The sequence below is a fragment of the Cnephaeus nilssonii genome (genome assembly GCF_951640355.1).
Source record: "Cnephaeus nilssonii genome assembly, chromosome: 5".
Taxonomy (NCBI): Eukaryota; Metazoa; Chordata; class Mammalia; order Chiroptera; family Vespertilionidae; genus Cnephaeus; species Cnephaeus nilssonii.
In genome coordinates, this window is record NC_137076.1 from 8,181,049 (window position 1) to 8,202,248 (window position 21,200).

The 21,200-nt window shown below is 46.9% G+C and overlaps 1 protein-coding gene across 3 annotated transcripts in view; it reads left to right on the plus strand.

The window, feature by feature from the left end:
• Positions 1-21,200, plus strand: part of INSR (insulin receptor) — a 169,067-nt gene that overhangs the window by 13,342 nt on the left and 134,525 nt on the right. For all 3 annotated transcript variants that reach the window (XM_079773169.1, XM_079773168.1, XM_079773170.1), the window contains exon 2: positions 1,134-1,685. In XM_079773169.1, the coding sequence (XP_079629295.1) occupies positions 1,134-1,685 (552 nt within the window). The remainder of the gene's footprint in view (positions 1-1,133; positions 1,686-21,200) is intronic.

The window sequence follows — 21,200 nt, forward strand, 5'->3', positions numbered from 1 at the left end:
TCCATTCCCGCAGAAAGTGGTTGGACGGCACCGGACTAGGGCGGGAGCGCCAAACTACAGCCAGAGGGCAGAACTCTGGCCTGCTGCCTGTTTTTGTAAATAAAGTTTTATTGGCACGGCCAGTTTCATTCATTCACATGTCATCTCTGCTGCCTGCAGGCTGTAATGGCAGAGTGGAGGAGTCTAAATGCAGACTGACTGCGAAGCGGGAAGTATTTATTATCTGGGCCTTCACAGAAAACGTCTGCCCAGGCTTGGGTTAAAGGGAATGAAGACACAACGTCTAGAGACGGCTGATAATACTTGGGAGAAATAAACAGTCACAAAATAGCTGACATTAATAGCACCTACTATGTGCCAGGCACTGCCTGCGGGCCTGTCCTGCATTATGTCACTCACAGGTTGGACACAGAGCCTGGGACTGTGTGAGAGTGGTGGGCCGGTCTGTTTAGTGTGGTGCAGGGGAGGGAGGGACGAAATCTTGAAGGCTGCAGGAGGAAAGTACAGGGTCATGGGCAGCCATGGGGGGTGTCAGAGGCTGGGGCGGGGGGGACCCCTGCAGGAGAATGGGCACACTGGGTGTTTGTGAAGGAAAGATCAGATTTGCTGGAAAGCCCTTGCACTCCCAGGTAAAAGGCCTTGGCTGCCTGCCTGGAAGGAAGGCAAGTTGAGGGGAGTCGGCGAGGCGGGCAGGTGACACATTCAGCTCTCCTGGTGAGCACCTGATCCCCATAAATCCGTTTCCTGAATATCTCCACCTTTGACTCCGTGGAGACGGCTCCCCTCGCCCCTTGTGCACCTGCCGCGTTACGCAATCCCCGGTGATCCCTCCCAGTGTCTCCATTATGTCATATTCCACGTGATGACATTAAGGCTTCTCACAGGTTCTGCCAAAGGAGTTGTTTCCTTGGCCTTTCCAAAGTAAATACTTAGACACTACAGGAAACACCACCAATCAGCGTTGGCTCTGGAATTTGTAGGTCAGTGCAGAACGATGTAAGGATTTTAAGATGTACGGGAGAGGATTTGGCCAAGGGCAGGACCCTTCTGAGCAATGCCCTGCCGCTAATTCTTATAACCCGCCCATTGCGTGTTCGCTCACCTGTCACGCTTTCTGCGTGTTTTTACTCTAGTGTGCCCCAGCATGGATATCCGGAACAACCTCACGAGGCTGCACGAGCTGGCGAACTGCTCGGTCATCGAAGGACACTTGCAGATCCTGTTGATGTTCAAAACGAGGCCCGAGGACTTCCGAGACCTCAGTTTCCCCAAACTCATCATGATCACCGATTACTTGCTGCTGTTTCGGGTCTATGGGCTGGAGAGCCTGAAGGACCTGTTCCCCAACCTCACGGTCATCCGGGGCTCCCGTCTCTTCTTCAACTACGCGCTGGTCATCTTCGAGATGGTGCACCTGAAGGAGCTGGGCCTCTACAGCCTCATGAACATCACCCGGGGGTCCGTCCGCATCGAGAAGAACAACGAGCTCTGCTACCTGGCCACCATCGACTGGTCGCGCATCCTGGACTCGGTGGAGGACAATTACATCGTGCTGAACAAAGACGACAACGAGGAGTGTGGGGACGTCTGTCCGGGCACCGCGAAGGGCAAGACCAGCTGCCCTGCCACGGTCATCAATGGGCAGTTTGTCGAACGGTGCTGGACTCACAGCCATTGCCAGAAAGGTACGCTGGGGTGGGCAGGGGGCTAAGCTTTTCTCGTGCCCTGTTTGTTCGGGAAGCTGGAGGCATTCCCCAGACCAGGCGTGGCAGGCCTTTTCTGCAAAGGCTCAGATAGGAAATGCTTTGGACTTTGCAGGCTGGACACAAGTGCGTGTACGTGGCTGTGGGTGAATAACTTTATTGACAGCCCTAGCCGGTTTTGCTCAGTGGATGGAGCGTCCGCCCGTGGACTGAAGTGTCCCGGGTTCAATTCCAGTCAAGGGCACGTACGTTGGATGCTTCTCTCTCTCTCCGTCTGTCCCTCTCCCTTCCACTCTCTCTGAAAATCAATGGGAAAAATGTCCTCGGGTGAGGAGTCTTCCCAGTTGTCACAAAGAGAGGGGTGAACGCAGCTGTATGGGGAATTTGTTTCTTTAAGCCTTGCTTTTCCAGAAGTGACATTTCTGGGTCAAAGGTTCTTGATCCTGATTGCCAAATTGCTTTCTGGAAATGCTGTACCAGCGGGAGCGCCTCTTAGCATTGGCGTGGAGGGACACCTTGGCCAGCCCGGAGTGTTGTTGGAGAGAATCTTTCACAATTCGCTGGAGGGAGGAGCTGTTCTATTTGCATTTCTTTGATTGTTATCAGGGTTGAACCTTTTAAAACATGTTTGTCCTTTGGGGTTTCTCTTCCTGTTCATGTCTTTTGTCCATCTGTCTTTTAGGACCTTAGTGGCTTTTGAAATACTCATCTGTGTGCAGTCTGCATAGATGCAGGCTGTTAACCCTTACCAATTGTGTTTTTAGGCATTTTGTTCAAATGCTCTAGATGTCAGTCGACAGAGAAACTTACAGGGTTTGTTGAGTTCAGAGCTGGATTCGCACAGGCCTCTTATGTTACTTGATGCTTAAAACGTTCCTTTCTATCCATAAAATAAATGTTTTTCCCCCACATTTTCTATTTCCATTATCACCATTAAAAAAAAATCACCCTGGACCTTTGGGATCTATTTGTGTGTATGATTTGAAAGGATGTCCATTTTCCCCAAAATAGCAAGTTGGGGGGGGGGGGGGGGCGGGTCTTAATGCTGTTTATTGCAGAACTTTACCCCTCCATCTTTGGTTTGGGGTCTGAGTCTAGGTATTCGTAAATACATCTGTCTCTCCTTGCACCAGGGCCGTAACTGTTCTGATCCCTGTGGTTTTGTAATGTATTGCTGTCCTGGGTGGGAAGTCCCACATAAACACACTTGTTACTTGTTTACTAGTATTGTCTCCTCTACCCCTTACTACACTGTGACATTCTCTGGGAAGAATTCGTGAACATGGGATTGAGGTGGAAGAAAGTGAGTGGAAGGCCTCTGGGTTGCATCATAAAAGATAAGGCAAGGGAAAAAGGAGGGTCTCCTCACCTGAGCCCAATGCGACCATGAGCCCTACAAGGTGAGTCCTGAGTAGAATCTGTGGGATTCTCAGTGAGGACTCCGTCGGAGCCCCAGGGAGGAGCCTTTCACCGCACAGGTGTTGGGTGGTAGGAAACATCTGTGAGGTGGTGAGAGAGTGGGGACCGCCACACCTCTTCCGAGAGGTTGGGCAGCGAAGGGAACGAGAATCTGGAAGTTTGTGGTTGGAGGAAGGGATGATGGTTATTATGTTGTGGAAATATCTTGAGACCGTTGGTAGGTCAGTGACAGAGAGAAGCTAACCTACAGCTGCACGGGGAGCTCTGTTATCCTTGACTTAGAGACCAGTGAGGTTACTTAACGTGCCTAAGGCCGCACAGCTAATAAAAGACAGCGGGGTTTGCACCAACTCAGGCACAAAAAAGCATGTATGTGTTTGTGTGACCGCTTTGTTCAGAAACGTGAGAGCCACTTCTAGATGGGGCGGGGGAAGCAGGGAAAACAGTGAACACTTTTATCCCAAGGCTGAGCTCTCCAAATTTAGGAGCTTGTTTGAAATGCTCAGGGCTCATATGTCTTGGGATATAATTTAAGGCATGCTTCTGTGGGTTTATTTTTGTATCCATTTTAGTCAAAATATCTAGGACCGTATTATCAGCAAATGCCCCTGATATTTTCAGCAGGCTTTTTTTTTTTTTTTTTTTTTAAACACACACTCTTTTGCTCTTGAGAACAAAGCTTGTTTTTCAGCGCTGGGGTTGCATTGCTGTGACTGACACCTGCGAGGGCACTGAGCTGCTGGGTCTGGGCACCGTGCAGCTGGCCCTGGTTCGTAATCAGTGGTGGGGTCCCGGGTGAAGCATGGCCCTGTCCCGGGACAGACGTCAACAAGTGATGGTTCTTTGAACTGGTGCCCCTGTCTGTTGAGTACAATTCAGATCTGGCTTTTTTAAAAAAACAAAACAAAACAAAACAAAAAACCCCCACAATTTTCTTATTGTAGTAAAATACACGTAACATAAAGTTTACAATTTTAACCATTCTAAGGGCACAGTCCAGTGGCCTTAAGTAGGTTCACACCGTTGTGCATCCATCTTCACGACCCAGCTACAGAACTTTCTCATCTTCCCAAACTGGAGTTGTGTCCCCACTAAACACTAACCCGCCTTCCCCTCGCCCAGCCCCTGGCCCCCACCATCTACTTTCTGTGTCTGTGGGTCTAACTCAGTGGTCGGCCAACTCATTAGTCAACAGAGCCAAATATCAACAGTACAACGATTGAAATTTCTTTTGAGAGCCGAAAACCGACTTCTGCGCATGGGCCACGAAGTTTCAATTGCACTGTACTTGTGTGCCTGCACGTGGTATTTTGTGGAAGAGCCACACTCAAGGGGCCAAAGAGCCGCATGTGGCTCGCGAGCCGCTGTTTGCCGACCACTGATCTAACTCCTTTAGGAACGTCCTGCGAGTTGACTCCTACAGTATTTGTCCTTTTGTAACTGCTTATTTCACTGAGCCTCATGTCCTCAAGGTTCATCCATGTTATAGTAGGTGCCGGCATTTCTTTCCTTTGTAAGGCTGAGTAACATTCCATTGTGTGGTCGGACCCCATTTTGTGTCTTCGTTCATTCACGATCGGCCCTTGGGCTACTGCCACGTGTTAGCTGTTGTGACTAATGCTGCTGCGGACATGGAGTATGTCTCCGGCTTTTTAAATGCTGCGGTGGCTTCAGAAGATACATTCAACGTGTCGTGGGATTTCTGAATGCAAAGCAGACTGAAACGAGCCCTTAGGAGACGCTCTCAGGAGACAGACACAGGCCTGTGAAAACGGACAGCTCATCTCGTCCCCTAGAATCCTCTCAAAGGCTTCCTCGAGCTTCCATCGTCCTTTTCTTGCGTGCTTGCAAGGCTCTGGGAGCGTCTTGGGGCTGGGGTGCATGTGGGATGAGGGCGTTTGGCTGTCCTTCGGGCCAAGCTTAAGCATTCTCTGCAGGGACCCGTCTCCCACCTCCCCTGAAACAGGAATGCTTCAGGCAGAGGGAGCTTAGGGTAATGAAAAAGAAGAGGTCACTGGTGTGTGGCTCCACCTTCTCCTTCCCCATCACCCTGTCTGTAGATTTTGGGTGAAGATGCCGAGAGGCCAGATACAAGGAGCCCTGTGTGTGCGGGAGGAGCAGCCCCATCAGGAAACAGGTTCATCGAGAGCTGACTGTGTGCGAGGCATTGAGGGGGGATGGTGTTTGGGGTCCCAGGAGGGCCCGCCCCTGCCTCCTTGGAGGGGATCTTCTGGTGGCAAATACAGAGTGCGGGACTGAGTACCTGCGGGGAGAGTTACAACACTGCTGTCTGTCTCTGCGGGTGAAGCATGAGTGACGCCTAAACTCCTCTTTGGGGTCACAGAATCGGTGTGTCACCAAGGCCCCGAAACGGGCCTCCCTGGTCTGATCCAAAGCGGTCACAGAGTGGGTGGGATCTGGCAGAACTGCCTGGGAGTCCATTCAGCCATGAACTGGTCGGGATCTGGATCAAGCCTCGTTTCGTCATTTGAAAAGTGGGGATAATGACGGGGCCCGCTTGTGAGGGTTATGGTTAGGGGGTTAAACGAGATCGTGCAGGAGCTGCACTTAGCCCAGTACCTCTATGAGTGTTCTGGAAGCTTCTCCTATGTGCCACTGGTCCACCACTTTCTGGGCAGACCAACCACCGAGTGAGTGAATACCTGCCACGTCTTGGCTGTGTGTCTGGCTTCGGTCTGGGGGTAGCAAAGGAGAGCCCACCGGATGACGAGGCCTGGGTGCTGGGCCTACCCTACCCCACTCCGCTCACCTGGCACCTCAGCTTCCAAAGCTCTGCAGACCCCACGCTGAGCTTTTGGGGGAAACTAGAAACCACAGGGCTGGCCTGACCAGCTGCTCTCCCCAAACTCACTGGCATTTTCCCCCCGGGAGGCCACCCCAGCTGGTGCTGCCAGTCAGAGCGGTGGGTCAGGCTGGGGCATGCTGGGTGCCAGGAAGATGGCTGGCAATGCCACATGCAGACAGCAAGAGGGCAAAAGCTGGAGGCACAGGGGACAGGTCTCTCCTTCCTGGGTTTGCATTTCCATTGGTGTTTCAGAGCCTCTGAAAGTTGGGGGCTCTATTTACATCGAACAGTAAATATTTCTTTTTTGTTAATCCTCACCCAAGGCTTCTTTTTCCATTGATTTTTAGTGTGGAGAGAGGGAAGGTGTGGGAGGGAGGGATCGAACCTGCAACCCAGGTATGTGCCCTTGACTAGGAATCGAACCTGGGACCCTTCGGTGCGTGAGCGGACACTCTAACCACCGAGAACACTGGCCAGGGCTGAACGTTCAGTATTTAAATGCATGCCTGTCTTGAAGGGTTTGCTTTTAGTCAGAAGTTTTAGCTTCATGTTGAAACTTTTTATTCCTTCATTTATGCTTTAGTTCTGCCTTAGAATATCCTTGGCAACAAATGCTTATTTTGTGCAGGGCGCTGTGGTAAGTGCTTTGCTGATGATACTGCATTCAGTCCCGTCAGCAATTCCTGTCCCTGGTGAGGCCACCAGGCCCTGAGGAATGAGGCCGCGTGCTCCGGGTCACATCCCTGGTAAGCACTAGAGATGGGATTCGAACCCGAAACCTGGATATTCTGGCTCAGAATCCGAGCTGTTCACCAGCAGGGAACAAGGAACCTCGGGGTGGGCAGTCCCCTAGAATTTGCCCCTGCCGACATTCTGGCTGCCTCCTCTCCAGAGCCCTTCTCATTCTGTCTTCAGTTAGCTGCTTCCCCTTCAGGCTCAGTTCCCTGAAATATAGGGACTGGCATTTATTGCGACCCAGCACCTGTCATGGAGACATCCTGACCATTCGTGACTAATATTACTGAGCTTTTCCTATGTGCTAGGAACTCGCGGAATCCTCGCCGCAGCCTATGAGAGGATGTTACTCCCATTTTTATAAAGAGACACTGAGGCTTGAAGAGTAATTAATCCTCTAGCAGAGCTTGCTGGGTAATTGGTTGACCCTGGGCTTAGCTGGTGCCCTTGACCAAAGGTCAGCTAACTGCCATGCTTGGTCCGAATCCAGCCTGCTGGCAGGTTTTGTATGCCCGCGAGCTAAGAGTGCTATTTATATTTTTAAACGTTTTTTTGGGGGGGAAATCTAAAGGATAATATTTTGTGAGAGGTGAAAATGATAGGAAACGAACATTTCAGTGTCCCTCAGTAACGTTTCAGTGGTTCATTTATTCATTTAAGTATTGCCTGTGGCTGCTTCAGTGCCATGAGGAGGGCGTTGGGTAGTTGCAACCGAGGCTGTATGGCCCTTTACAGGAAAACATGGGACGCCTGTTCTTGGTCATGTACCTTATCAAGAGGGGAGGCTGTTTTCAGAGGAAGTTGGGAGCATCACAGCATTAGGCCAATGAAGACCCCCTGCCCCTTTCTGGCCCCAAGGGGCTACGAACTATGGGGTGTCATCCTTGACCCGCAGGGGCTCTTGATTTAGCTGGGGAGGTAGAAGGCAGGAGCAAATGAACCATTCAAGGCAGTTAGCCAGCAGGTGTCACCAGATAAGGCAGCCCCCCTTTTCCTTCCACGTGAGGCATCTGGCTGCTGGTTCCGGATACCTTTGGAGCTGGAACACCTGGGAATCATGATATGTCCTCTAGACAACGTGGCAGAATATTGATAAGTTAAATTCCTTCGTGGGTGTGCCACTGTAGTCCTGCAGAAAATAGGAATCTTTAGCATGTGCACATGGATGCTGAATGGTAATAATAAATTTTAAAAGGACAGTAGATTGTGTAGCATGATGGGCCATGTGAGCTTTTTAAATTTCTGTTTATTCCTTTTTGTGTTGTTACAGATCTTTTTAAGAAATCTAGGTCAGAATTAAAAGCACTGTACTGAAAATACTCTGTGGCCATTGTAATTTCTTTATCATTAAGATGATTGGAATTTTTAAAGTGACTTTTAGTTTTGGAGATGATTGGATTTTGATAGCAGGAAAGAAGTGCTAGTGTGAATGTTTCTGAGCCTCCCTCCCCTCCCTTCCGCTCCCCAGGACTGATGATAAATAAGATGCCATTGGCATATGTGGAAGGAGATTGGTCCAGATGGGAGTGGTTATAAAGATGTGGTTTGGGTGGCAGTAATGTTCAGAAGGAGAGTAAGAGGGAGGCGTGTTCAGGTGGATGGGACAAAAGCAGAAGTCTTTTGTGCACTGGAGTAAGGAGGCTGCCTCACGTTGTGAAGAGAGGCTTGGACCATTTTGTGTGCTGAATGGCAGACATGTTCCTGAAGGTATGATGGGAAAATCATGCAGGTTATCCCAGGGCTGTTTCCACTGATATTGATATGTGCCGAGCCAGGATGTTACTAAGACCTCGAAGTCCTTGTTGAGTGGGGGAGAAAGTCAAAGAAGTAGCTGGAAGGTTATAAGCCAGGTAGGCATAAAGTCTTTCTGTAGGCTCCAGGGTGCACTGAAGAGTGGTAGACCAGTTGGCCACATGGACTTCTGGGGACAGTATTGTCCAAATCTTTGGTAGTGAAGACCCAGACTTTCAGTTCTAACAGGGGCCCAGCTTCTTGGATGGGCTCAGGGGTACCAGTTTAGCTAGCCTTTTGCTTAGAGGACTAAATTGGCCCAGGCCTTCCTTTGGCAGAAGGTGGGAGAGAGTTAAATCCTCATTATGGAAAGGTGGCTGTCTGGAGACTTGGTAACTGGTCTGACGAGTTTTTCTTCTTCTCCCACATACTTGACAAAATTCATTGACATTTCCTACTGTGTCACCAGACCCTTTGTCAGAATTAAAATCTGGTCTTTGTGACTGACTGGTCACCTGAAATGCCTCAGGGAGGTCCCTGGGCCCTCAGCCCAGGTGCTCTCTGTGGTCCTCCTCCTATCTGCATTCACCTGCACCTGATACAATGTTCTCTTTCCCAATAAAGAGAACTGGTGAGGTGCTATGGTTTCCAAATCGCATCCCTTATCTCCTCTCCCCCGTCTCCCCTCTCTCTAGCTCAGGCTAAATGTCTGCATGTGCTTAGAAATAAATCATGTTGACAGGGGAAGTTGACAAGAGAATTGCTTTCCCTTTGGCCCACATTGTCTGCTGTGGGTGGGGCCATACGATTGGGCTCCTTTCCTCCAATTCCAGGTTTAGGAAGTGGACTGAGATCTCCCAGCCCAGCCTCAAGCCACAGGACATTGAAGCAGGGGATGGAGCATAGTCATCAGATTGGAGCTGGGCGATGGCGTCTGGTAGATAAAGCCCATAACCCTCAAGTGGCCGGAAGGTTTTGGGTAAAGGGTTATTGGACCTTTTATTAGAGAAGCTTCTTTGCTTCTGGTTTTGTCCCTCAGGGAGGGTGTTAGGTCTTTAATGATAGCTGCAGTCTAGAAAGAGGGTTTGCCTGGGGGGCTTTACCGATGGAATGCTTCCAGATGGTCCTCTATGAATGAAACCGTTCTCAGTAGGAGATCTGATAAGAACAGGGTTTCAAGACCTGCTATTTAGTCACAATGGCACAGCCAGTGTGCAGCCTGATGTTGATTATTGACCACTTGCCACGCTTGTCCATGCACAAACGGGATGCCTGTCACAGGCTACCTCACTCATGGTGAGGAGGTCAAGGGTTTTCACATTTGCAAAGCAATTGGATATATCAGGAAATATGCAGAAATGACAAATTCGACCTGGAGCATTCAAGATTTCTATAAAAAACAATGTATTTTTTCCCTTTTTTATTGTTGTAAAATGCCCATAAGATTTGTTGAGTGACATTTAGCACATTTGCAGTGCTGTACAACCGTTGCCCCCATCTGGCTCCAGAACATTCCATTGTTGTCAGTGGATGTGTGGAGTATCCCTTTCCCCACTGAATGAGTGGGGTGGTGTCCTAATGATATCTCGAGAAAAAGAGTTTCCTGAGACTCACCTGGGAGGATGAGTGATTTTTATTTGCGTGGAATTACATCTCTGAGTTTCCCAAGTCCCCTTTTCCTTAATCCAGTCCTGGAGGAAGCGCGGTTAGGATGTTCAGCAGAGCTCAAAGCGAAGCCAGTGTCCAGACTTTCCTACCATGTTGCAGCCGGTCCAGTTCCGCATCAGGCCAGTTACAGTCCATCAGTCCATGGTGTGTGGGCGAATGCCGGGGAGCAGGAGCGTGAGCGTCCCGCAAGCCAGGAGCCGACCAAGAGGAACCAGAGTGCAGGAGCCAGGAGAGCGAACGCCTTTGTTTAGGGGATTAAATATCTCCAATCTTCCTGCTTGAAGTGGCCACGCCTACTCTGGCCAATGACCCAGGTGTGACTGACAGCAGGTACCTTCGCCAGTCCCCCCAACTTTACTGGGCATGCGTCTGTCTTCCCCCCTGTCCAGTCCCTGCTTCCCCCATTGACCTGCGGGGACTAGAACGGTGGCTCCTTGGGGAGTGCAATGCTTTAGTTTCCTGGCGGAGCTGCCTAAATGGTATGTCTATAATAATTGGCACTTCCTTTGCTCCTTTCCTGTTATTAATAACGAGGTTAATTACAAGGGTATCGTCATCACCTCACAAGGAAACTATGCCCAGGAGCATCACTCCACACCTCCCTCCCTCCGGCCCCCGTCAACCACTAATCCACTTTCCTTCTCTGTGGATTTACCTCTTCGGGATGTTTCCTATAAATAGAATCATACGTTATGCGACTTCTGTTGTTGTTGTTCATCCTCACCTGAGGATATTTCTTCCATTGATTTTAGAGAGAGTGGAAGGGAGGTGGGATGGGGGGGAGAGAAGGAGAGAGGGAATATATCTAGGAGTGGCATTGCTGAGTCATTTGGTAATTCCGTGTTGAAGTATTGAGTCAAGGTTCCTTTCCTTTTTTTTCCCCCTTTTGGTTTTAATTTTAAAAACACCATTTTATTGTCAAAGAAACCACAGATGCAGAAAACCACAAACAAATGTGCAGCCTAATGAATTACTCTAAGGAACAGCCTTGTAACTCCCACCTTGGTTGAGAAATAGAACTTTGCCAGCAGCAATTGCCACCTGCCCCCCCTCCCACCCCAGCCCTTCCCAGGCTCCATCCCAGTCACAGCCCCCTCCTCCCTCCCTCCTGTCTCTTCTACTGGTCACTTCTTTCTGTACAGTTTCATTACTCAAGTGTGAATCTCGAGACAGTATAGTTTAGTCTTGCCCATTAAAAAACTTGGGATGTCTCTTCGGATGTACAGCTTGATTCTCAACGGGGGAGGGGCGGCGGGGGGTGATTTTGCCTCCCAGGGGACGTTCGGCAACGTCTAACGACATTTTTTTTTGTTCCAACTTGGGAGGGTGTGCTTCTGGCCCTGAGTGAGTGGCGGTCAGGGTTGCCACTCAGCACACTACAGTGCAGAGACATTCCTTACCACCAAGCGTGACCCGGCTGCATAGCCCGGTGCCCAGAAGCTCTGGTCTGCTGGTTTCCTCTGTTCCTTTACACTCGCCCCCAGTGGGAGTGTTGCTGGCTGTACTCTCCTGGCCCTCTGTCCTCTGGACCCAGAGGCAGGGTCAGACCCAGGTTCTGTCCCTTCGGTGGATTTTATTTAACACTAGAGGCCCAGTGCACAAATTGGTGCACCAGTGGTGTCCCTTGGCCTGACCTGCAGGATCGGGCTGAAACCAGCTCTTCGACTTCCCCCGAGGGGTCCTGGATTGCAAGAGGGTGCAGGCCAGGCCAAGGGACCCCACTGGTGCATGATTGGGGCCGGGGAGGGACCATGGGAAGGGCTCCAGGGTGTGTCCGGCCTGTTTCGCTCAGTCCTGATTGGCCAGACCCCAGCAGCAAGCTAACCTACTGGTCAGAGCATCTGCCCCCTGGTGGTCAGTGCATGTGATAGTGAGCAGTTGAGCGGCCTTAGCATATCATTAGCATATTACACTTTGATTGGTTGAGTGGACGGCTGGATGACTGGACACTTAGCATATTAGGCTTTTATTTTATAGGATTGGCTGCCCCCACCCCAGCCCTCTGCAATCAGCCATTTTCAGAGGTGATTCTTTTGCTCCTTCCCTTGAGCATGGTTATGGGTGGTGGTGTGCACTCTGGCTATTTTTCCTTTTTTTTTTTTGAATCTGCAGATTTTGTTATTCAGCCTAGTGGTAGCGATGGACCTCCCTTTCTCAGTTTTTTTTTTGTAAACAAGGCACAGATTGGATGTCATAATGAAACTGTCTTCTTTACAAAGGCAAGTGTTGCTGAGAAAATCATTTTTTATACAGGCACAAGGTATGAGGGTGATGGCAAAGGAATTTTACAAGGGCAAGAAAAAACACACACGCTCATCTGAGGGCTGGTGGTTGTAAGTGAGACAGAGTGGGCAGCCAACCTCGAGACGCGTGGCAGAAGGAAAACAGTAGATCTGGCAAAGGAAAGATGTCTCATGTGAGGATGAGTTTGATGAAGAAAGAAGTTGGAGAGTTGTCTTAAAGATGCTCATGTCGTGCCCTGGCTGGTGAGCTTAGTGGTTAGAGCACTGGCCCACACACCAAAGGGTCGTGGGTTTGAATCCTGGTCAAGGGCATGCACCTGGTTTGCAGGTTTGATCCCCAGCCCCGGTCGGGGCACGTAGGGGGAGGCAACCAATCAATGTGTCTCTCTCACATCAATGTATCTTTCTCTTCCTCTCTCCCTCCTCTCCCCCTCCCTTCCTCTCTTCCACTCTCTAAAGAAATCTATGGGAAAAATATCCTCGGGTGAGCATCAACAACAACAACAACAAAAGATGCTCATGTAGTCCAGAGGAGGGCATAACGCGTCACACGGTCTGTCTTCACCGTTTTGAAAGGTTGCTTTTGAAAGAGATCCACAGCACTGCGCGACTTGATTTGGAAACTTCTTGCAGTTGAAAGTGTTATATTTACAACTGTTTCCTGACGGGGATTGCAAGTAACAGCACCGGGCATTTGGTAGAATGAAGCACAGGAGTTGGGGCATGAGAGGCAGTGAAGGCCCTGTGGCCACTCTGGCCCTGCGTTCCTGGGAGGAGGGGTAAGGATGGCTCAAGCAGACCCAGGCGTAAGAGTTACAGATTCTGAACCGAAGAAGTCAGAAAATGACATCAGTTGTTTCCCCCTTGACCCCAAGTGCGAATGTTGCCTGCACGGAGGCAAACCTTTCTAAGTTTTCCTAACTCTGCAAAGGCGATCTTCGGAAGGTCTAGCCAGCCTGGAATGGCCAGCAGGAACCAGTTCTTCAGGACCTGTTGTTGCTAACTGAGTGAGTGTAAGATGGCGTGGGCTGTCGCTTTATTTTATTTTAGATGACATTAGAATATTTACAGAGGGCTTCCCTAGTCTTCGTGGCAGCCCTGCTTCCCTCATGCTGTTTGCCCCTTAAGGTCTCCCTTCTTTCAATTCCCACTTCTCCTGGGTGGGTGGATGGGTGGGTGGGTGGGATTTAGGAGGGTAAGGATGTTGAGGTCCCACCTTGGATGGCAGTGTAGAACCAACTTGATGACCTTCTAGAGCTGCACATGTAGCTAAGTTTGCATGTATTACAATGAATAAAATCAAACATTTGTTCCTCAGTTGCACTAACCACGTTTAGACAATGCAGATGTGGAACATTGCCATCGTTCCAGAAAGTTCTGTTGGGCAGCACTGCCCTAGGACGTTTCATTTCATGGTAAAAGATAGCTCTGCAGTCAGATGGACCTGCATTTGAATCCTGTAACTGCTGTGTGACCTTGGACCAGTTGCCTCGCTTTTCTCAGCCTCTGTTTGTTTCCTCGTCTATAATGAGGAAATTGTAGGAGACTCAGTCTCAATGTTTTTTTCTCAACTTTTAACTGGTATTCTCTCTTTTGATGAAAATAAAGTTCCCATCCCCCTTCTTTCCTTTTGAGTTTGATTTCCCCCTTAAATATAACAATGAAGGTTTTCTTCCCAACTTCTGTACCCATTTGAGAGTCCCTGAAATAGACAAAGAAGTGTCTTGGGAAAGTTGAACAAAACAAAGAGGCTGTTCTAGGTACATCTGAGCGAGAAGAGGAACAAGGAAGGGGAAGGTGTGTTGACGGGCTGAGAGTCACCCATGTCTGTGGGTGACCAAGAATGAGGAATATGTCAGCTCCCTCCTGGCTGCTCCTCTCTCTCCGGGGAACAGGGGGCAGAGTGCTTCTCGGTGTAAGTGGCATAGAATGGCTGAGTTGAGAGGAAGTAGAGTCAAGATGGGCAAGGAACTGAGGGAGGGAACCTCAGCCTGCGTGTGTCTTCCTGGCTTAGCATTGAGCATCTCAGTCACCTTGTTGGTGGCCAGTAACAGGAATCTGCTCAGACTAACTTAAACCACAGTGGGTGGCAATTTACTGGGAGGAAACAGGGCTTTCTCTCGGAACTTGTATCAGCTGCCTTTTGCTGTGTAACAGACCATTCCTAGACATAATGGCTTTATACAGTTGTTATTTATTTTCCTCACGAGCCTCTGGATCAGCTGGGGAGGTTTTCTGGGCTGGACCACAAGCTGACCACAGACACAGGGTCTGGGATAAGCTGGTGAGATGGCTGGTGGCGAGATGAGGCAGCACGGCCACACTCCGAAGGCTGGCGGTCGGTGCTGGCTGTCGGCGGGTATGTTTTGGTTTTTCTCCCCGTGGCCGCTCATCCTGCAGTAGGCTGGCTTGTATTTGGATCTCATGATGGTTTTGAGGTTCCAAGAGCACGAGATGAATCCTTAGTGCACAAGCGCTTTTCTCTGTGTCAGGTGATCTAATGTTCCCCTGGTCAGAGCAAGTCACATGGCTAAGGCAAGCTTGAAGGAAGAGGGAGGATACAGACTCCATCTACAGATTGGAGAGTGTCAACTGGTGGTCTTTGGCATCAATACAACACCACAACGCCAACAGGAATCCCCAATTTGGAGTACCGTGAAAACAGCTCAGTCAATGTTACAGCTCAATTATGAAGCAGCATGGCTATGAGAAGGCCCTGGGGCCAGGCCCCTCTCCGACTAGACAGCTCTGTTCCACTCTGGTGTGGTCTGCCCTGCTCTGCTCTGCCTGCTCTTCTCCACTCTGGTCCAGGGAGACATCTTTCGGGCTTCATCTTTGGTGTTTCTGCTCCAGCCAGGGAAATGCAGTCTGCAGTCTTTGGTGGAAAGGGAAAGTTAAGGCTCCTGAGCTAGAGGAGGGATGACTTATATGGACAGAAGTCTTGCCCCTGTTCCCTGATTGGTCTGTCCTCATGCAAATGAGGACTTCAGATCCTTGCAGTCTGATTGGTCCAAAAACCCCTGCTTTGGGGTGGAATGCTCTGAAGATATCAGTTAAATCCATTTTTCATTTAGTTTTTACTGCCTATGTTTTCTTCTAGGGTTTTTACGGTTTTGAGTCTAACATTTAGATCTTTAATCCATTTTGAGTTTATTTTTGTGTGCAGTGTAAGAAGGTGGTCTAGTTTCATTTTTTAAAAATACTTATCTGACCAATTTTCCCAGCACCATTTTTTGAATAGACTATCTTTAGTTCATTGTATGTTTCTGCTTCCTTTGTCAAATAATAATTGACTATAAAGGCATGTGTTTATTTCTGGACTCTCTATTCTGTTCTATTGACCTATGTTTGTTTTCATGCCAGTATCATGCTGTTTTGATTACTACGGCCTTGTAATATAGTTTGATATAAGGTAGCGTGATTCCTCCAACTTTGTTCTTCTTTCTCAAGGTTGCTGTTGCGATTTGAGTTCTTTTATGGATCCATATAAATTTTTGAAACGTTGTTCTAGCTCTGTGGTATCTTGATAGGAATTACATTGAATTTGTAGATTGCTTTGGGTAGTATGACCATTTTAATGGTGTTAATTCTTCCTATCCATGAACACGATGTATGCTTCCACTTATTTGTATCTCCCTCAGTTTCTTTCTTCATCGTCTTATAGTTTTCCAAGTACAGGTCTTTTATATTGTTGGTTAAGTTTATTCTTAGTCATTTTATTCTTTTTGAAGCAATTGTGAGTGTGATTGTTTTCTTATTTTTCCTTTCTGATAGCTCATTATTGGTGTATAAGATGCAACTGATTTCTGGACATTTATTTTGTATCCTGCTACTTTATTGAATTCATTTACCACTTCTAGTAGTTTTTGGTGGAATCTTTAGGATTCTCTCTCTATAATTGTCATCTGCAAATAATGACATTTTTTACTTATTCCTATCCAATTTGGATGCCTTTTATTTCTTCTTGTTGAGTCTGGTTAAAGGTTTGTCAATCTTATTTATCTTTTCAAAGAACCAGCTTTTGGTTTCATTGATCTTCTTATTTATTTGTTTATTTTACTCTGTTTCATTTATTTCTGCTCTGACTTTTATTATTTCCTTTCTCTTACTCACTCTGGGCTTTGTTTGTTATTCTTTTTCAAGTTCCGTTAAGTGTAAAGTTAGAGTGGTTTTTTTTTTTTAGCTTTTTCTTGTTTCTTGAGATAGGCCTGTAACACTATGAATTTCCCTCTTAGGATTGCTTTCCCTCTTAGTATTTTGGGTTGTTGTGTTTTCATTTTCATTTGTTTGAGGGTATCTTTTGATTTCTTCCTGGATCTTATTGTTAAGCCATTCATTGTTGTTGTTTTTTTCAAATATATTTTTATTGATTTCAGAGTGAGGGAAAGAGAGGGAGAGAGAGATAGAAACACCAATGATGAGAAGCATTGATCAGCTGCCTCCTGCACGACCCACACTGGAGATCAAGCCCACAACCAGGGCATGTACCCTGGCCGGGAATCAAACCAGGACCTCCTGGTTCATAGGTCCATGTTCAACCACTGAGCCATGCTGGCCGGGCAAGCCATTCATTGTTTAGTAACATATTATTTAGTGTCCATGTCATGGTGTTTTTTTCTGTTTTCTTCTTGTGATTGATTTCATGTTTCATAGCATTTTGGTCAGACAAAATGCTTGATATGATTTCAGTCTTCTTAAATTTATCGAGACTTGGTTTGCGTTCTACCATGTGGTCTATCCTAGAAAACATTCCATTTTTGCTTGTAAAGAATTTATATTCTGCTGCTTTGGGGTGGAATGCTCTGAAGATATCAGTTAAGTCCATTTGATCTGGGTACATAAATGTTTACAAGGGTTATACCCTCTTGTTGGATTGCCCCCTTTATCATTATGTAGTGTTCTTCTCTGTGTCTTACTATAGCTTTTGTTTTACAGTCCTTTTTGTCGCATGTCAGTATTGCCATCACAGCATTTTTTTCCCCATTTAATTTGCATGAAATATTGTTTACCATCTGGCAATCATCAAAATGTTCTCTTTATCTATGAGTTTGTTTCTGTTTTGTTTGTTTTTTTATGACTGAGTCTATTCCATTGTATATATGCACCACTTTTCTTTATCCGTTCATCCATTGATGAACACTTAGGTTGCTTCCATATCTCAGGTATTGCAAATAATGCTGCAATGAACATAGGGATGCATATATCTTTTCACATTAGTGTTTTGAGTATCTTTGGATAAATACCCAGTAGTGGAATTTCTGGGTGCTTCTAATTCAACTTTTGTGATTTATATTTTCTTAGGCATCATTTCATTGAGATTTTCAGATTTAATAGCATGCTATTAATCTTGTTGGTATATTCTCCTTTATGTCTATTTAGATCTGCCAGGTTTGCTTTTTCTTTTTTTCAGAAAAGTAGATCTTGGATTTATTTATCAATCCCACCCCCACCCCCACGCCGCTCCCCCAGCCACAATTTACTAGTTACTATTATAATCTTAATTCTTCCCAGATTATCCTTTGAGAATAATCTTAATTCTTTGAGATTATTCTTAACTCCCTTCTCCCCCCATATGAAGTGTTTAGATGACTCATCATACACTTAAATTTAGAAGAAATTAGAAAATGAATGAATGAAGAATTTAATACCATTCTTTTAATACAATGAGAGCTTTTAAGACCATGAATTCAATCTGAACATGGCTTGGGCTACCCTCATAGATTTTGGCTATACTGTATAACATTTTCATTTTCCTTGTTTTTTTAAAGAGTTTGTAAAAATAATTTTGATTTTGTTATTTTTGATAGTCATTATCTTGAAAACTGCCATTGAGTGCCCATGATGTTTCAATCACTTAAAAAAAAAATTATTGATTTTTCACAGAGAGGAAGGGAGAGGGATAGAGAGCTAGAAACATCGATGAGAGAGAAACATCCATCAGCTGCCTCCTGCACACCCCCTACTGGGGATGTGCCTGCAACCAAGGTACATGCCCTTGACCGGAATTGAACCTGGCACCCTTCAGTCCACAGGCCGATGCTCTATTCACTGAGCCAAACCAGTTAGAGCTGTTTCAATCACTTTATATTAACTTTCTCATTTAATCTTCGTAGCAACCCTAGGAATTATTCTTGTTTAACAGACTGTTTTAACAGCAGATGAAACTGAGCTTCAGGAGAGGTTAAGTGACTTGCTCAAGGTCACACAGATAATGGGGTTGGGGGCCAGGGCAGGACTGGAAGTGAGAGCATGCTCTGTTTTGATTCTAAACCTTGTGCCTCTTTGACTATGCTACGCTGCCTTTCCGGTTGAGTGAATTTTAATCACTAGTTGTTAGGGCTTAAAAAAATTAACTGTTCATTTTAATGAGTTATTTTAATCTCCAAGTTGATGCGGTTTAAAAATAATTAACTTGTGACCTGAAGAGTTCCTGCGTTTTGGACTTGCTTGTGGCTTCTTGTTGAGCTGAGTGACTGTTTCATCATCTTCTGTGCCTGTTGATGGAAGCTGGGAGAGCTGGCGGAGTCTGAGTCAGAGCCCCACGAGGAAAACGTCCCCGGGACCCACGTGCACGTGGAGTGTGAAAATAGAGGCTTAACTTAGCTGGCAAAAGGTCTCCGCCCCAGCAGAGTTACGAATTGTTTCTGGGGCGTTCTGACTCCACGCTCGCTCTGTTACCCAGCGGCCCCGCCTCCTAAGATAGCTGGAACTGTGTTTTCCAAACGCACTGGCTCTTTCTCTTCGTCATCATGTGCTGGTGGTTTTGCGGTGCTGGCTCAGGAGATTGAGGGCCGGGCCAGGTAGGACGTGACCTGTGGGCTGACCTGCCTGTTAGCCTTTGGTTCTATTTCAGGGTCTTGCTTTCAGCATGACTTGCTGCAAGTCAGCGTGACTTGTTGTGACTTCAAGTGGTCCAGCCTTTCCCTTAAATCGGGCTGTGAGTCATCTTTATTTTTATGGGGCAGCGTCACGTGAGCAGTAGTATTACAGTAGGCGTTTTCGGCTGAAATCTAGTAAAGGTTTTCATCTGCCGCCTGGAGTCTGTGCTCCCTGCACTTTTTTATTGTTCCTGACTAAGAGTGCTGTTGGGCGGAGGGCTGGGAAGTGGGTTTGGGAGGAGTGTTAACACCTGCCCAGAAGACCGGTTCCGTTACCCCACACCGCATTTTCTCTGTCTTGGCTGTGAGGGGAGACAGAGAGCAGGTTGCTGGTCCTAAGGGGTCCTGCCCTGGATTTCTTTCATTTTCCCTTCTTTCTTTAGCCCCAAACCTTTTCTTTTTACTAGCTTCAGAGATCCACAACATCCACATGTTTCCAGAGTTACAATTTTATGTCATACATTTTGTCTATAAAATCATAGGCAGGTTTAAAGAAAATTTTAAAATTAAATATTGAGCCCTGGATGGTGTGGCTTGGTTGGTTGGAGGTTGCCAGTTCAATTCCTGGGCAAGGGCACATGCCGGGTGTGGGCTTAATCCCCGGCAGTTGTGCAGGAGGCAGCCGATTGATGTTGCACTCTCATGTCAGTCTCTCTCTCTCTCTCTCTCTCTCTCTCTCAAAATTAATAAACTATTCTTTTTATTTATTTATTTTTAAAATGTATTTTTATTGATTTCAGAGAGGAAGTGGGAGAGAGAGATGGAACCATCAATGATGAGAAAGAATCATTGATCGGCTGCCTCCTACACACACCCCCCCGCCCCCCCGCCCCTGGGGATCGAGCCCACAACCCGGCATGTGCCTTTGAGTGGAATTGAACCCCGGACTCTTCAGTCCGCAGGCCGATGCTCTATCCACTGAGCCAAACCAGCTAGGGTGATAAACTATTGTTTAAAAAAAAAAATTAAATATTGAACACAGAAAGAACAAAATGGAGAATGACAATTTTTCTAAAGTTATCAATAATGAAAACATTAATTTTTACTTGCACTGGTAGGGAATAAAAGTCAGCATTTCGTCCACACCTCTCCTCCAAATTAATAATGTCAGACTTTTTAGTTTGGGTGAGAGTGGTGGGTGTGGATGGGTACATCACTGTGGCCTTAACAGGCATTGTCTTGATTTCTAACGAAGTTGGTCATCTTTTAAATGTGTTTATTGACCATTCATGTTGTCTCTTGTATTGACTTCTTTTTAAAATGTAATTACTTTATGCAGAGTTTCTCAGCCACAGCACTACTGCTGTTTTGGCTGAATGATTCTGTGTCCTGGGACCATCCTGTGTATTGTAGGATGTTGAGCAGCATCCCTGGCCTCATGCTCTACATGCCAATAGCACCCCCCAAGTTGTGACAACCACAAACATCTCCAGACATCATTGCCAGAAGTCCCCTGGTTGAGAACTACTGTTCTAGGGTGAACGCCCTCATTACTTTCGCCAGTTCAAGAAATAGCACTTGGCCAGTTCTCACTTAAGTCCGTCCATGGGTCTTGTCTGTTCTGAGTGCCTATCACTCTCCCCAAGTTAACCACTGTCCTGACTTTTATAGTGATTACCACCTTGCTTTTCTGTATAGTTTTATGAACAAAATTGCACACTTTGTTCATAAATGCATAGACAAACACATGTTCATAAAAACATCAACGAAGACACATAGCTTAATCTTGCTCATTTAAAAAACATTTGTGTCTTTAGAAAAATGCATTTTCTTGGCTTCTAGTCAAGGTGGTGGAATAGGTAAACAGTATACCTGCTCTTCCCACAACCACATAAAAATTACAAGTAGACCATAGAACAGCCATCATTGAGAACTGCCTAAGATCTAGCTGAACAAAAATCCTGTAACTAAGGATAGAAGCCACGTAGGGAGGGGTGGAGATGAGGAAAGGGATGGTCCATACCCATGTGTGGCGGTGAAAATTGGGAGGGCTCTCTCAGTTACAGGTCACCCCTTC